This window comes from Aedes aegypti, chromosome 1 (genome assembly GCF_002204515.2).
Source record: "Aedes aegypti strain LVP_AGWG chromosome 1, AaegL5.0 Primary Assembly, whole genome shotgun sequence".
In the NCBI taxonomy this organism is placed as follows: domain Eukaryota; kingdom Metazoa; phylum Arthropoda; class Insecta; order Diptera; family Culicidae; genus Aedes; species Aedes aegypti.
The window spans coordinates 123755463-123772152 of record NC_035107.1 but is presented as its reverse complement, the minus strand read 5'-3'; the positions used below and the strand labels follow the sequence as shown (position 1 = coordinate 123772152).

The window sequence follows — 16690 nt, the reverse complement described above, 5'->3', positions numbered from 1 at the left end:
TCAATGTTTTTCACAATTTTTATAGTAAACTTGTTTTTTATGGTAAGAACAGCAATAGTAATATAATTTAGTCTTTAAGAAACTGGAAATCAAAACCAAGGAAAATGTTTATTTAAAACTATTCCAAATTACTTTTGAGCGCTACTGTATATCAAACTGTTAGAATAGATTATCCCTTCATTTCAGTCAGTAATCAATATCAAACTTTGTATTGAACTTCTCAATTCCATTTTTTTGTTTCAACCCAGTCACTAAGGAAAAAAATATAGGGGGGGGGTGGTTTGCTCGATATGCTACATATTTTCCAGGGGGGAGTGCCAGCATTTGTGACGAAATGCTACGAGGGGGGAGGGGGGTGTAAAAAATCTGTGAAAAAATGCTACGTCATTTATGGACGGCCCCAAAGCAAATTGAAATTTCGTGGCATAGAGTCGAGAATAGCATTTTGTTGGTAATACACAAAGTGATTAAATAATTGAAAAAAGTATCAACCATTTTACCAGCCTCCTGACACCGCCCATACAACCCCATTGGAAAATTACGATCAAACACCTCTGGTTTCCACTGGGAAGTGGTTCCCACTGACAATGTAAACAAATAGTCGTTTAAGGACTAACAATCGAGTAAGCCGAAAAATTCTTTTCTCCCAACAACAGTTATATCAGCACAAACATACGATTGCAAACTATTCGTTTGCAGTACAGCAAGTTAATTAGAATTGATATGGTTAGCGTGGAACACATTTAAATATCGAAGATAAATTTCCCAAATAAGATTACGCCAATAAACGTTGTTGCTCTTGAGTTTGATGCTGACCTCGAAAACATGGCTGCCTAGCACCGGGCTGCATTTTACCAACAATTTATATGCGGTTAGCAAAATTTTGTTATTCAATTTGATGGACCCTACTTTCCCAACATATTGATCAACCTCTTGCGTTTTGGCGTTTCGTGCTGCTTTTTAATTCAGGCTTGTTATACGAGTCGAGATAAATTAATCTTAAATGGAAGCAAGCTGACTTTTGTCACCTTAGTCACGTATTCCCATACTCGATACATAGAATAAGAACAATTTTCTTGTTAAATTATTTATGATCAAACTATTTCTCGATGTTCTCATCGTAACCTTCTAACGCAAACTCTGGTATTCAGGCCATCAACACCAGGAAATATTTGATAGAAGGATGTTATCGAGCTGGAAGTCAGAATAAGCTAATTGGTCATAAATAGAATAACTTATCCTGTTACCGACACTTAACATTCACTTCATAATAAAGTTTTTCCTTAAAGCAAATTTTTCCTGCTTTTCTGACTTGTTCTGAATACCACATTCAAAAATCTTACTCACGGCTGAGGACTGCGAGACTCAGAATTCAAAGAAAGATCTCGAGCACTCTCTCCGAATGCTTTTATCAGATGAAGATCAGCAGTGTATTACGAACATTTTAAAAGAGCAATGAACTCAGGAAATCTTGTTCACATCGTTGAGTAGGGTCGGTGTTCCCTTAGTGGACAGTCCCCTATAGTCGCACTAGTGGCTTTTTACGGCCGTTTTGCTATAAACCTTTTTAAAACATTTTTTGACATGAACGCCAGGAGCTATTTGTCTAAGTACCATTGATACACAGCTTGATTTTGTTCAAAACATGATCGAAATAATTAGTTTTGCTTAAAATTTGAGCTCCCTTGCGCCTATAGTAAACCTATTGTTCCTATAGTAGCACTACTGAGAGAAACTATTTTTTATTTCACAAAATAATTGATGAATTCAGAACTTTTTTTACATCAAACGAAAGCTTTTGATTCACACTTTGTAGGAAAAATATAAAAGTTTTGTAAAAATACGGTTTCGATAAGTATTTTGCCAACGTTGTGATGCTAGTGCTACTATAGGAACAGAAATTAGAAATAGTGCTACTATAGGCACATGTATTCCTATAGTGGCACACGCGATAATAAATGCAAACATTTGAGTTTTCGTAGTTTTCATATTTTTTCCACAAAACCAAGATAAAAAGCTTTCAGATGATGAAAAAATAATGACGATAGCGTTATTTTTCGATTTTATACGAATTTTTGTTCTTAGCTATGCGGCTATTGGTACATCGACCCTAATAGTGAACCGGATCTTTTGATCGGTTCAGTGGTACAGCGGCTCGCAAAGAAAGAGCGCCCAGGCAACCAGAAGCCGCATGAAAATTCACGTAATAACTCGTTTATTTATACAAATTACATCAAACCCGCAAAACATGGTGGATAAAATCGTCAGATTGATGAGTTTCCTCGCATAAAACGCTTTTTTTCTGAGTTCATTTGTATATTTTGTTTCGTCTCGTACACTCGTACAAAGTAAGTCGAATCAATCCGTAGCAGCTGTCAAATCAACATTTGTTATCATAAGTTGAGTCGCATAAGATCACAGGTTAGTTCGGTAGAAAATTTATACACTCGCCTTGTGTGCTATATGCACGTATATCGCCTCCACTTTTGTACAAAGAAGGCCTTTTCACGACATCTTATAAGTGAAATTATGCACATGCAAAGCCTCCAGGTGATTTCATTATACGTACAGGGGATAGGCAAAATGATTGAGATAGGCAAAATTTTGCCCAAATTCAAATGCTTATAACTCTATGAAAAATGGATGAAATTGGATGCATCTGGAAGCAGTCGACGGCAAATTTGGTCCAGTTTTAGGAACTTCCTTGGCCATGCATATTGGCCACTGGACACCGGAGATGTTCCGGATTTTCGGAGGTCATGTCCAAATGTCATTTTTTCTGTCGCTTGTATTTTTGTGTGGTGTGAAGTTATATAGATGTTTGCAATTTTCCTAGAAACTAGAACTAATAGGAAGTTGAATGCCACCGGACGCATTAAGATTGGTTGGAAATCTTCAGAAATATGACCATTTCCGTAAAACTGGTTCCGGAAAGCATGGTCAGTCATGTTTGTATTTCCAATCATGTAAATATTATCCGGAGCTATATCCAAGCGGACACCAACCTTAAAAATGATGTTTCCTGCAGCGTATTCAAAACCTTTAGATGCACAGACCACTCTATAGAACGTTCCAGGTGCCCTGGGGGAAGTGGTCAATTAGGAACATATCCGGAACCATATCAATATGGGCATCAAACTTCATTATTTTCAAAGGTTATGCTTTCCGAAGCATTTCCAGCATCACCGGCTGCCATAACCACTTTATAGTAGGTTCCAGGTGCCCCGGGGGATTTGGCCAATTCGGAACATGTCCGTTCATCTGTTTAGAATCACATTCTACTATAAACAGTAAGACCCATGTGACTTGGAAAATGGCGAGCATTTTCAGAACCCCAAGATATAATAATCACTCTATAGTATATTCCAGAGGCTCCTAGAGATGTGGCCAACTCGAAACATGACCTCATCCCCCAGGGCCCATGGAACCTACTATACAGTGGTCATATAAATAAGTTGCGCTGTAAATACTTCTATTAGCATCACCTTCAAAAATCTTGATGTTTTTACCCATATTGATGTGTTTTCGGGCATGTTTTGAATTGGCCACATCCCCGGGGCACCTGGAATCTACTATAAAGTGGTCATGGCAGCCGGTGGTGCTGGAAATGCTTCGGAAAGCATAACCTTTGAAAATCATGAAGTTTGATGCCCATATTGATATGGTTCCAGATATATTCCTAATTGACCACTTCCCCCAAGGCACCTGGAACCTTCTATAGAGTGGTCTGTGCATCTAATGGTTCTGAATACGCTGCAGGAAACATCATTTTTAAGGTTGATGTCCACTTGGATATAGCTCCGGATAATATTTACATGATTGGAAATACAAACATGACTGACCATGCTTTCCGGATCCAGTTTTACGGAAAAGGTCATATTTCTGAAGATTTCCAACCAATCTTAATGCGTCCGGTGGCATTCAACTTCCTATTAGTTCTAGTTTCTAGGAAAATTGCAAACATCTATCTAACTTTACACCGCACAAAAATACAAGCGACAGAAAAAATGACATTTGGACATGACCTCAGAAAATCCGGAACATCTCCGGTGTCCAGTGGCCAATATGCATGGCCAAGGAAGTTCCTAAAACTGGACCAAATTTGCCGTCGACTGCTTCCAGATGCATCCAATTTCATCCATTTTTCATAAAGTTATAAGCATTTGAATTTGGGCAAAATTTTGCCTATCTCAATCATTTTGCCTATCCCCTGTACATTTTGGTTGTCTGGGCGAACTGATCCGAGCAAACGGAAAAAAATGGTCATCTTCCTGTTGCGCGACATGCGTCATACCTTTAGTATCTTTCACTCTCTCATTCTCATTCTACCTTCTTCCCCAGAAACTCACGATATACTCGGCCGATTTCCCCTACCCGAAACAAAAGGAAGAAGCAAAATGTGCTTTTCCATAGGCCAGGAGAAGTGGTTCACCTAGAGTGAATTTATAGAAGAGAAAAAGTAGATTTTGTAGGAAAATTTACAGGAAAATGAATGACAAGTTCATCCACTTCTCTTGGCCTATTCCATTGAGCACTTTTTCTCTTTATCTATCATCTGCTTGTGTACAAGTGGGCGGTGCAAATGTGTCTGTCTATGCTAAGAGCGCTGAGAGTATTCCCAACAAACATTTTGGTGGAATAAGAGTTGAACTAATAACTCTCAAGCTGAAAGTTCAAATTTTTAAGAGCACGGATCTGGAGAATCAAACATCCGTTTGAGCTAAAAACCTAATCGATTGGTCACCACCAGCTAGTGACCAATCGATTAAGTTTTCAGCTCAATCGGATGTTTGATTCTCCAGATCCGTGCTCTTGAAAATTTGAACTTTGGCTTAGATTCATCTTCACCTTAAAGAACAACTAGTACATGTGATCCCGAAGTAGCTCAAATAATAGTATATTAAAAATATCTTTTTTGTAGGTTTCACACATTCTCAAAAACATAAATATTGGAATCTATCAAATTGCATTTAAAAATACTGCTAATCCTATTATTTAATTTTATGAAAACAGATATTGTGGAACCCTCCGAACTACGCATACTCGTATATTTTCGTCTAAATGGAGAGTTTCGATCTGGAAAATTGAAAACAAATAGATGCTCAGACGAATTGTTCAAAAATAAAATATACTCCCAATTTCCAAGTGTCCGAATTATTACGCTGAACTTTTATTTTCATTGTTTACAGTTGCTTCATTTACATGTTAATCAAACATATGAAGTAAAGTTGTACGACTATAGTTAAGTAGCATTATTTATTATGTTTACAAGACCCTTTGAAAAATTACAAACTATAAGTTTTCCCCTATCATGTATAAAAACTGCAACTTTAATCCAATGTCTTATGATTAACATTGAAATACATCACACAAACGAAGATGATACACTCAAAACTTTAGCTATAGTATGAGACATCATTCTAATTCATACAACTAGTTTCGCGTACACATCTCACTAGAGGGAATAAGCCATTATAACTGTATTGTTTATGATGATTTTATTCATTTTAATCTAAAGTTTTGCTCGCCATCGAGTAGAAAAGCCACTCACACTCGACCATACCTATTCCGAGGAAAATTTAATTCTAGAATAAATTTCAAGTAGTAGCAAGTCGAGAGCAAAAAAAAAGACTCTCCAGAGCAAAGCACGTGTTGTTCAACCAAGGATAAACTTTATCGTTTCAAAGCCAGGGCGATAATTCGACAAGACTAGTGGGTATCATAGGACTGGACTGGTGAAGGTTGGAGGTTTGTGAAAAACAATACGATAATGGAACTGGCGTGGGTTGAGATTGGTATTTGGTATCTGTTGCTTCGTATATTCGGCTGGGAATTGTGGCACTCATATCGCAATCATGATTAGGCAACAGACCGAACCTAGGAATTTTGCCAACATTTTTGGAATATTTACGGTGAGCTGAGAGTGGGTTGATTTAATTGAGTTCCACTAAACATGGACTCAGATTAATGTAGAAAATAGGACAGTTAGGATGGCTCTACAGTTACTTTTTATTTGGTCGCTAGAATCATCCCTTCCTTGGTAAACTCTGTGGACCCGTACATAAAAAACAGAAGCGCATTTCGTTTAAAATGAAATCTCCTTCCGATAAATTGACAACTTTATTTTCGCAAAGCATTTGCACAATTTTCTTTGGATCGAAGTTCCATTTGCAATTGGCTTGTTGGGCTACTTCCGAAAGGCATCAAATCAAGCGCACAAAAAGCAAAAACTACATTCTCCTCATAGCGGCAATCCAAGTATTGGGAGAGAATGGCATCATATGCCTACACGGTAGTTTGCGAATACCCTTTAGTAACTGTGGAGGTACTCATGAGAACCCTAAGCTGAGAAGTAGGCTCTGTCACAGCGAGAACGTAATACCAAGAAGATAAAGATCTATCGTACTTTTTACGAAAAGACAAAACCGCGATCAAATTCATTCTCATTCTTATGTATCATATAATTGGTACCATTCTCCCCAATACGTTTACGTAATGCACATATCCTTCGTTTACGAGTTTATTCATGTTCGGGACAAGAAAGAATAAAATTGCGAGAAACATGGAGAAAAATATTATTTCCCACAAGTTGCATAAAATAAACCTGGTTGATGTTTTCTTTTCTGAAGGTGTGCTGTGTGCTTGCTGCTGGTGGTCCGAAATGAATTGTGCTGTGGTTGCAACGTCGATATGGCACTGCGATTTGGTTTGTTTTGGAAAGTTTTTCAACTGTTTATTCAAACTAGTTTGATATGGGATCCATGGACCTGTTTTTAGAATATACCATGTGCAGAGATTATCTCCCAAACATTGTAAAATCAACGGGGTAAAACGGGGTAGCTTTGATAATGCGGGTAACTTTGATAGTGGAGGACTCACAGCATACTAAACGAAATAATGTAATTTCTGTTAATTAGTTAAGCAAACCGAATGCAAATCGAGTACATTTGAAGCTTTATATTGGAATATTGAAAATCGATGGAATTTTAGCATTTTTGAAACCGTTACAAACAATCGGTTAGGATCATTATTTGATAAAATTTCAAAGAGTCACTTCCCAAGAAACATTTGCCTATTTTATAATCATTTATTAAGCAATTTTTCACAACTACATACTGAATAGTTGCTTTATTATATTACTTTGCAGTTGCTATGCACACATTGTTCAGGCAAATCTGGCGAAATTATTAGGCTACTTATCATTTAGTGATTGCAATCATATATTGTAATGATGTTTATTCAGGTGTCACTTAGCCTAATAAGGATTGTTGATTTAACAACGTTAGTTTAACAAACAACATTATTGCAGTTAAATTCAGCATCATGTTTAACAACATTTTAATTATTTCCATGTGAAGCCTTTGTTCAAGCGTTGTTCACACAAATTTGGAGAAGTTATAAAGCGTGTCGTTGTATATTGACTTTATTCTACAACTTGAAAATCGCTTTATAAGCATTTATCTCAGCTTTTATTCAACTGCCACAAAATTATTTGAAAACAAATAAATGGACAAAAATCGCTAACACTGTATACATCAAATGCAGTGTATACTTTTACCATGAATTAATAACCACTTTTAATAATTACCTGGATACTGGATTCAAACTCGAGACCCTCCCATCGTCAGCGTATACCTTGCCATCTGCGCCATCCTTGAATTCATATATCAGTCTTCCAGTGCCCAATATAAACCTCTTGTAGCTAAATATTGATCATGCTTGAGCTTCTATCCAACAATGTCTAATCAACATGTGCTATGCTGATCAACAACTGAACAAGCGCATTACTTCTGCTGCTGTTCAGTACTGATGCATGCTGAATTCAGTAGGCTATTTATAGCGCACAGTGAGAAAATTGATGTCAATGCTGGTCAAAAACAACGGAATTACTAGAATGAATTTCTAACTTTGTTTTAAAAATACTAATTTACCTACCTTAGCAACCAACTCTCTTAGTCCGTTGGGTCATTCTTAGCAATTTACATGACGATATTTTTCAAATGCATTCGAAAGATTGAAAAATCTACGACAGCCACCGTATACTTATTTACTTATCAATGTTAAGGACTATCACGTTCTAAAATGTTAAATGATTTTTTCTTAATAATTCTAAGAATTTCTCTCAGGAATCTTCAATTTTCTATTTCAGCAACCTTCTGAAACGCTTTCAACACAATTTATTGAAAGTAATTTTTTATTTTTCTTACTGTTTTTTTTTTAAATTCGATATTGAAGGGACCATCGAGTTATAGAACATCAAATCAGTGCAAATTCAATCCGAGCGACAATCTTGGTAGCCATGGAAAACAGCTTTCACTATGACTCTTCAACTTTATATCGAGAAACGGAATATCGAGTAAGAGAGAGCAGACTGTACCTAACTTTACGGCTAAATTCTAAACAAAATTCTTTCATAAACTGTTCTTTTGAATATTTTTCTATATATTCTATCTATTTATGTACATTCCAACTAAAACAGAGCCTTATCTTAACTGTGTGTTAGATACCTTTTTCCAATAAGGTACCGCGGGGCAAGTGGGTAAATGAGGTATGTGAAAATAATTCGTAGATATTAGCTGAACATGTGAATTAACGTTTTAAACTCATGCGTAAACCTTTGAGGTCATTGAGAACATTAAGATAGGTAAGAGATTTCTGAGATTGTTCAGCCATTATTGCATAATAGAACGAAAGATTATTAAATAATTGTCAACTATCACTTCGTAATAAGTTGGCGGCGTGCAATCTTATTTTAATGTTTTCAACTGAAAAAAGTTGCGGAAAATAATTTTCTGTACCACTTCTAATTTGTCCCCTCTGACAGTTTCAAACTGAAATGAAAAAGTTTTAGAATTAATTCAACATTTTATTTTTTTTTATAGATGTACAAGGGGGTCAGGGGCCAAGTCTCCAGCATAAGTTTGAAAACTCATACCGTCCATAATACACCGGGGGAATTAAAGTTTTGGAAGTAGGCAACGCAACATCTTTGACCAGAAGGTTCTTTAGGTTTTGCTTTTACTCTAGACTTCCCCTACACGTATGAATGATGCAAGGTCGAAGAACATGAATCAGTCATACATATAACGGTAGTGAAGTGTGTTGCCTAAGGATATGTGAAAGGAGGGATTTTGTGTGGTGTTTTGTAAATCGCTCTGTGGAACAAATTTGTTATTAGTTAAATAATAAGTTCATTTGATTTACCTTTCAATTAGTATTCAATGATTACAGAAACTTTATACTTATCAAAGGCGTGGAGTGCAGCAAGCTAGGTGGGCGTATCGATTTGGCTAGCGTGGGGCAGAACCGAGGATGGAGAGATGCGACCGCAAACCGACGTTTTCTCAGCCATTACGCTCACTGCCATGATAAGAGATGCCTTTCCTCTTCGATGAATTATTCCTCGAAGCGGGTTAGATATGAAAACAAGGATAAAGAGAGAAGGAATGTTAGTGATTGTTACATGCTTTATGGCAGTATTGGCGTACATTGAAGTCATACAAAATTCGCTCTTTGGAATCCCACGATAACAATCCCTGAAACTAATGATAAACAACAAAAAATGAACCCGAAAGAGCGAGAACCTTGATATTTCAATGTATGACAATCCAGCATTATTGCATGTGAGAAGTTCTTGGTGATATTCTCACAACGGCCATTCAGAATGGTTCGAAGGATGTAAATAAAAGATCATTATGATAAAATTAACGCGACGACATGTTAGTAAGCTCAAAACGATTAAGGTACCCCGGGGCAAGTGAGAATACGGGGTAAGTGGGACCTTCCGTCACAGCTCGTTTAGGAAAAGTTTTTTAAGGTGGTATTCTTCTATAAAGTTGAAGATACAATAATAAGGAATGTATTTAGTACAAAAAATATTGTTATTTTTATTACCATGTGCTCCTTGTAACAGTTGTCAGCTTAGCGCCATTTTCAACTTACATGATAAATTGTGACACGTTTCACGTTCTGTATTGGATCGCCAAAAATAATTGTGTCATAAATCGAATTACTATCGGTAAGCTACAACTTTAAGTATTATTACGAGCTGCTTACGATAAATAGGTATTTTCTTTTCATTTAATATAAAAATTTCTATGGTTTAACTTACCCAAAAATATCCTAATACCCGGGGTAAGTGGGACCTAGCAAAACAAGCACCAGAATTAAAACTTTTCCTACACGTTTTAAACATTTGATTAGAGAGTAGAATTGAAACATTCAAACGAATGATTTTTATCAAAAAAAATCAATCTTACATTACGTAATTGCTGAAAATGACGAAAAAATGCCAAATTCTGCTGAATATTTTTTTTTTTTGAAATACGAATTTAAAATTGAGCAAAGACAGAAATAAAATTTAAAGTACATCATAAGAACGATTACTTTTCTTTTCTTATTGAACATTTTTTGCAATTTCTACCAAAATCAGTAGTTGCGGAAAACAATTCCATCCCATTTAGTGGTTTTCCGCCATACATAACAATAATAACAGAACATATTCAAATATTCGTCAATTATTGAAAGTTTACTTTCTGTATTTCTATTGATAGCTTTTTAAATGATATATTTTGAACATGTTTTATACTTCTTTACGCATTTTGTGAGAAATTTTCAGTAAAAATTAAATGCGATGTGACATATTATTGAATGTAGGGTTTCTTCATAAAACGTTACGTATTTTATGGTTGATCCCTTATGTACATCAAATATGTACTCAAAATAAAATATCTATGATTTATCAATCCTATTATTGCAACGGTTGATTTACTGAAGTGGTTTTACGAACGAAACTGGATGTGTCCCACTTGCCCGTTTAGCGAGGAAACTGCGTCTAATGACTCATTGTACATCTTTCTTCTAAGATTTTCACAATTTCGAAATTATTCCATCAAATTCATGCACACACCAACAAATATGTTGCCAAAATGTCACCGTGTTGTTGGATTTGCAAAATATTGACATTTGAAAATAATTCTGAACAATATGTTTGAACTATCGTTTTTTTATGTCCCACTTGCCCCGGGGTACCTTATTGTATTTGCAACTGTTATTTTAAATATTTAAGCTAAGGGTTGGTTATTGTATATAACTTTATAGATAAGCAGAAGTAAAGCACGAACGCGAATTCATCGCATCTTCAAATGCACAACACTTCATTCTGGAACTTTAGAACGTCCATGTTGTAACTTGTTCACACAAGAAATCTGCCTCGACCGAGTTGGCAGAACGCGCCCATACCCCTTTCTGAACCAAAGGACAGGGAACTAATACCATGATACCTTAACTACAAATACAAAAGCTGTGTTTCCACTACTACGCTCACGATAATTATGTTATGATCGTTAGAATAAAAACGATAGAGTTTACTACTACATAACAGAAATACTGCTCAAAGAACACTAATGTCGCCAGTGTTGGTGTGATAGATGCAAAGTAGTGCAAAAATGCTTAGAGAATTAAATAAGTTATAAATTACAGCATTTTGTTCAACAATATTATATTATATTATAAAAGATATTTAAAAATGAAACATTTCAGTAACACCAGTGCCATCAGTTTTCTAATTATTATACATATATCAGTAACACTACTAAACTATCTCTAATACCGCTACAACCTACCTTGCTAAATACCGCAATACCGTAAAATGCCGTAATTCATAATATTTTGGAATATTTCTCAAAAATCGTAAATTACTGTTAATGATAATTATAATTGGAATTATGATGCATTACCAGCATATACAAATAGTGGTATGGGCAAATTTCAAAATTTTTCTTAAATTTCGGCAAATTTTGGACCAAATACGCGGATTTAGGCGATGCGCTGAATTACGGCACCTTACGGTATTACTAAAGTAATAATTACTACATTGTTAGTAAACCTAACATAAATGTCTATTTTCAATGACCTGTGAGACGCAGAGACCACCCGCACCCACTCTTGCGCCTCGTGGTCTACTGAAAAAGATTTATGTATATTGAACTAATACTACTATTAGAAATAGTGCTACTGATGAAGGTGATCGTTGGTTTCCCAGTCTTGTTAGTGATTTGAGTGTTAGTAGAGACTGGTAGTAGGCCCTGCCGGTCCCTCCAGCATTACGCGTAGTTATCTGATGTTAGATCATGCGACAGTAACTAAACTCATGCTGAAGGTGTGATAAATCAAGTGTTAAATATATTTAAGCATTGAAACACATGTCATTATTTAACTTAAAACGATTAGACTAGCTTACATTTTATAAGTTATAATTACGATAAATTTTCGCGATCAATATATTAGCATTAGAGTAATTTTTCACAATATCAACAATATGTAATCACTTTTGTCTCAAAATATCATGGGAAGCGACAAAAAGCGGCAAACCAAACAACTTCCATCTGAAAGATATTCTTTTAGGCTAACGGTCAGACATTGTTTCATTTTGTTCCGTCGTGTTCCAATGCTCATTAGGAACTACTGTTTATGGGCCCTGGGAAGACTGCTACTCGATTTGAGCAAATATAGAAAAAAATATTTTCACACTGCACTGCTAGGTGGATATATAACTATTATTGTTATATCAAAATAAAGTTTAAGCAATATCCTCCAACTCTTCAGAACATATCACCCTTCTAAAATCACGTTTAGACATCGAAAACTAAAAAACGCACGATTTTCGGGCTTTGAACCAGTGTGGAGCGTGACGTAATTTGTGCATGACTAAATACAACATAAATGAAACCTTATTTAGTGAGGTGTCAATGTTTAAAACAATTTTTCTGGAATTTTAGTAAATAACTTACTCTTTCGACAGGCAACTGAAATACTGTTTGCATCTAAAGTGTAAAATAATTCACATTTGAAAAGATACAGCGGGTGTCCATACTGCCCCGGGTGTTCATACTGCCCCCGGTACCCCTACTCAAAGCTATCATCATAGCCAAATCATGGAACTTCTCTAAAAAAAAGGTTGCCAAATATTACGATATTAATATGTTTACTTCGGACAGCCGATTAAAAGGAAGACGTTGATTGAAAAGTTCCAATATAAGAGAACGCACGGAAATCACGGATTGTCTATGTAAAGCTAGTCCAAAACATAAAAATGGGCTATAGCTCTATCCACATGAAAAAGTTTCTAAATATTTAATTGAAGGATTCCGTTTGATTTCTCCCGAAGAGTTATCCGACGCCATATCCGATATTCTTGAAAAAAAGGGGCGGTGGAAATTCTACAGAGCAGAAATGCAATTGCTGTCCCATGATGTAAGAACTAACATTGGAAATGTTGCAGTTATAATGTTGTCGAATCATTTCAACAAACATAACTGAACAGAAGAAAATTAAAGTAACAAGAATGAAATTTTCTTTGTTTACATGTTGCTTATCTTATTGTTCATTGAGACACCTTAACAAATGTTAAATGTAATAGAAATCGTGAATATAACTGTTAGTTTTTGAATTTATTGTTCAAAGAGACGTTTTTCAAAAACTTTTTCTGTACTTTTTTCTTCAATTTTACATGAAAATCAATTTCAGCATACTGCTAATATTTGGTAAGTGTCAAGCTAAAATATATACACTACCTCATTTGTTTGAATTTAAAGTCTCTAGAATTTGAAGAATCCCAACTAGGTATGCGAAATCCATTACCCACTTGCCCCACGGTACCTTAACAGAGGAATCTGTTTGAGGCTCTCAATATAAAGACTTATGCATGGTGAATACAACAGTTTTTTTAAAGAAATATGAAACAGCTGAAATGGTTATATGTCTGTTTTTATACAAATAGCAATGGCTTCAATTTAAAGGAATTTCTGGAGACATGGCTGAATAGATGAAATCTTTAGAGAAAAAAAAACAGAATTCCTTAAGCTTTTACTCGAGGGACTAGAGAAGGAATTCCACGAGAATCATCGCTAAAGAGTCTCTGAAGATTTATCTGGAACTTCTAGAATGTTGTACCAGGATTCACTGCAAGGAGAATAGTAAAGCAGTGACTTTAGACACCACCAATTCTTCTAAGATTATATCGGAAAATCGTGGGAAGAATTAGTGAAGGCATCTCTAGAGAAATTTCTGGAGAGGTCCTTGAAGAAATCACTAGAAGGGAAGCAAAATAAGTGACTTTCGAAACCGTTTTGATTACTATGTATTGCAGACCTTTAATTAAAAATAGACTTTTTAGAGACTTGCATCAAAATGTTGACCAAGTCTCTAATGAGAAAAGGCCTGCAACCAACCCAGCAATGTAATTAATGTTGAAAGAACTAAAACAGTTTAATTAATGGAAAAGTCTAATTAATATAAAACGATGTTTGTTTTAAGCACTAGTCATAGAAACGTTTAAATAGGCGATCTATGTCGTGGAAAAGGAACTTGTCGATCTACGAGCAACAGATGCTCTGCTACATATTAACAGAAGTGTGATATAAGAAACAATTACAATTGGACTAAAATAACTAACGAAACTTACTTTTAAGCTTTTTTTTATTCTCTCTCTCCGCTCTCTTCTCTCAGCAACGAAAGAATTCCTTACACAAGATTATACACCTAGCAGGTATAGGAAAGACTCCTCTTACACCGTCTTCTGGGTCAGCTCACGCGCCTTGGCCTTCTCGAGCTTGGCAATACGGGCCATGCTCTTGGGTCCCAGCAGACCACCGCCCCAGTGCTTGCGGATCTCCTCGTACCGATCGTTGAAGTTGGTCTTGATGGTTTCGACCAGCTTGGACAGATTGGCGCGGTCCGAGTTGTCAACCTGGGTCAGGGCCACACAGGTGCAGGTCTTGCGGTACACCAACGTTCCCAGGCGGGACTTGCTCTTGATGATGCAGTACGGGATGCCCATCTTGCGGCACAGGGCTGGCAGGTAGACGACCAACTAGAAATGCATAAACGGGGTATAGAATTAGTCCATGGAGAATTTCAGAATCGAGACTATCTTAGTTTAGTTGGGGTACATCAGAGTAAATGTCAACGTAAAAAGGATTTCGACATTGAAGTTCAGGTGAAGAAATTCTTATCATCATTTGAAACTGCCAATAGTGCTAGATGTCTGCAAGTACTCACCTCAATTGGATCAACATCGTGGGAAATGACGACCAACTGGGCCTTCTTCTGCTCCACTAGCTTGACAACGGTGTTGACTCCCTGGCGCAGCTGATTGGTCTTCTTGCTGGGGGGAACTTCCTTGCCAGCAGCCTTGGCTTCAGCCTTGGCCTTCAGGCGCTGGATCTTGGCGATCGGGTTCTCCGGGCGGTACTTCTCCAAGAGCTTGAACAACTGCTGAGCAGTGTGCTTATCCAGAGCCTGCGAGAACTGGTTGATTGGCGGCGGGATTTTCAGACGCTTCTGCAGCACAGCCTTATGGCGCTGGATGCGAATGTATTTTGGCCAGCGTACGAAACGGGACAGATCACGCTTGGGCTGCACATTCTGACCTGGAAGTAGGGAAGAGTGCCCATTAGAAAATGCGGAAAGGCAACTCCAAAACGTTTGTTTGTATCGAAGTGGGAAATCAGATCCACAGTAATCACCACTTATGAAGCTGTCTTACTTCATGTCGGATTAAGCAAGCGTTGGGTATTTTAAATGATCATCATGTTTATGATTATAGAACCAATTTCTAGAGCATGGATTTCAACTTACCGATTCCGTAGTTCTTGACGCGCTTCTCGAAAAGTGGATTGACCACTTTCTTAACCTCAACCTTTTTGACAGCTAGAGGTGCAGCGGCAACCTTCTTGCCAGCGACCTTTTTCTTGGTTGGCTGAAACGAAAACACGATATTTGATTAATGGCATTGTTTTACATACTATATGGTAAAGAATAACTCATTACGGAACGGATTTATCGCAACCTTCGAAGAACTTTAACATCCCGAAGCACGACCTCAACACTACTGACAGTTCAGCAGCCAGACGTTTTTTGCCGCACTAAACACAAACTGAACGAATGTAAACTGAATTGTTTTTCCGCCGAATATTGCCACAATTCAGCATATAATCCACCAGCAAAGTATCCAACTCCATTCCCGCACTAAATCCGTTTCGTTCCGATGCAATCCCGACAGCAAAAACAGCCAAATTACCTTCTTATTCACCATTTTAACGGTGCCGATACGGAATATGCTCTTGTGTTTCGTGAAACCAAGATGGAAAAGAGCTAACAGTGACGTCACGTCCTCAGTGGTCAGTTCTGCCAACGTAACCGCCAGCAAAACGTGACAGCTAGCGGGCGAAAGTTGAACTGAAATTTGTACACAAAGGGCGAATTGGCGGCACGCGAGGGGTGATGCAATGAAGTACACTGATAGAAAAATAATAGTGTTTTTAAACATACAGACATTCTTATATTTATATCACAGACAAACAGACGTAACACTGACGATATTTCCATCGACCACTCATTTAACAATCATTTCAAATTCGCTATGTTACAAATCTCACACCCAGAGGCGCGCGTATCGTTTTTCTTCACGTTTGACGTTTCACACTACCGCCATCTGCCGGTCTTGTTGCACGAAACACCTTTTCGTGTAACATGCTCACCAGATGATGATGGTGTAAACTGGGCGATGGAATTTGAAGAAATTTGTTCTAACTGTTACGTCTGTTTGTCTGTGTTTATATTGTCGCGCGCCCACCAAATCGGAATGTGTGACATGTGTGGCGCTGAATTCTTACGATGTTCATGAACA

At 36.9% G+C, this 16690-nt stretch overlaps 1 protein-coding gene across 1 annotated transcript; it reads right to left on the bottom strand.

Annotated features, from left to right (window-relative positions):
• Window positions 1-14460: 14460 nt before the first annotated feature.
• LOC5566959 (60S ribosomal protein L7a) lies at window positions 14461-16235 on the bottom strand. The gene is made up of 4 exons (XM_021847131.1): window positions 16082-16235; window positions 15640-15760; window positions 15061-15431; window positions 14461-14872 (listed from the first exon to the last, which is right to left on the bottom strand). The coding sequence occupies exons 1-4, from the start codon at window positions 16094-16096 to the stop codon at window positions 14567-14569; spliced, it is 813 nt and encodes a 270-aa protein (XP_021702823.1). The 5' UTR covers window positions 16097-16235; the 3' UTR covers window positions 14461-14566.
• Window positions 16236-16690: the final 455 nt, after the last annotated feature.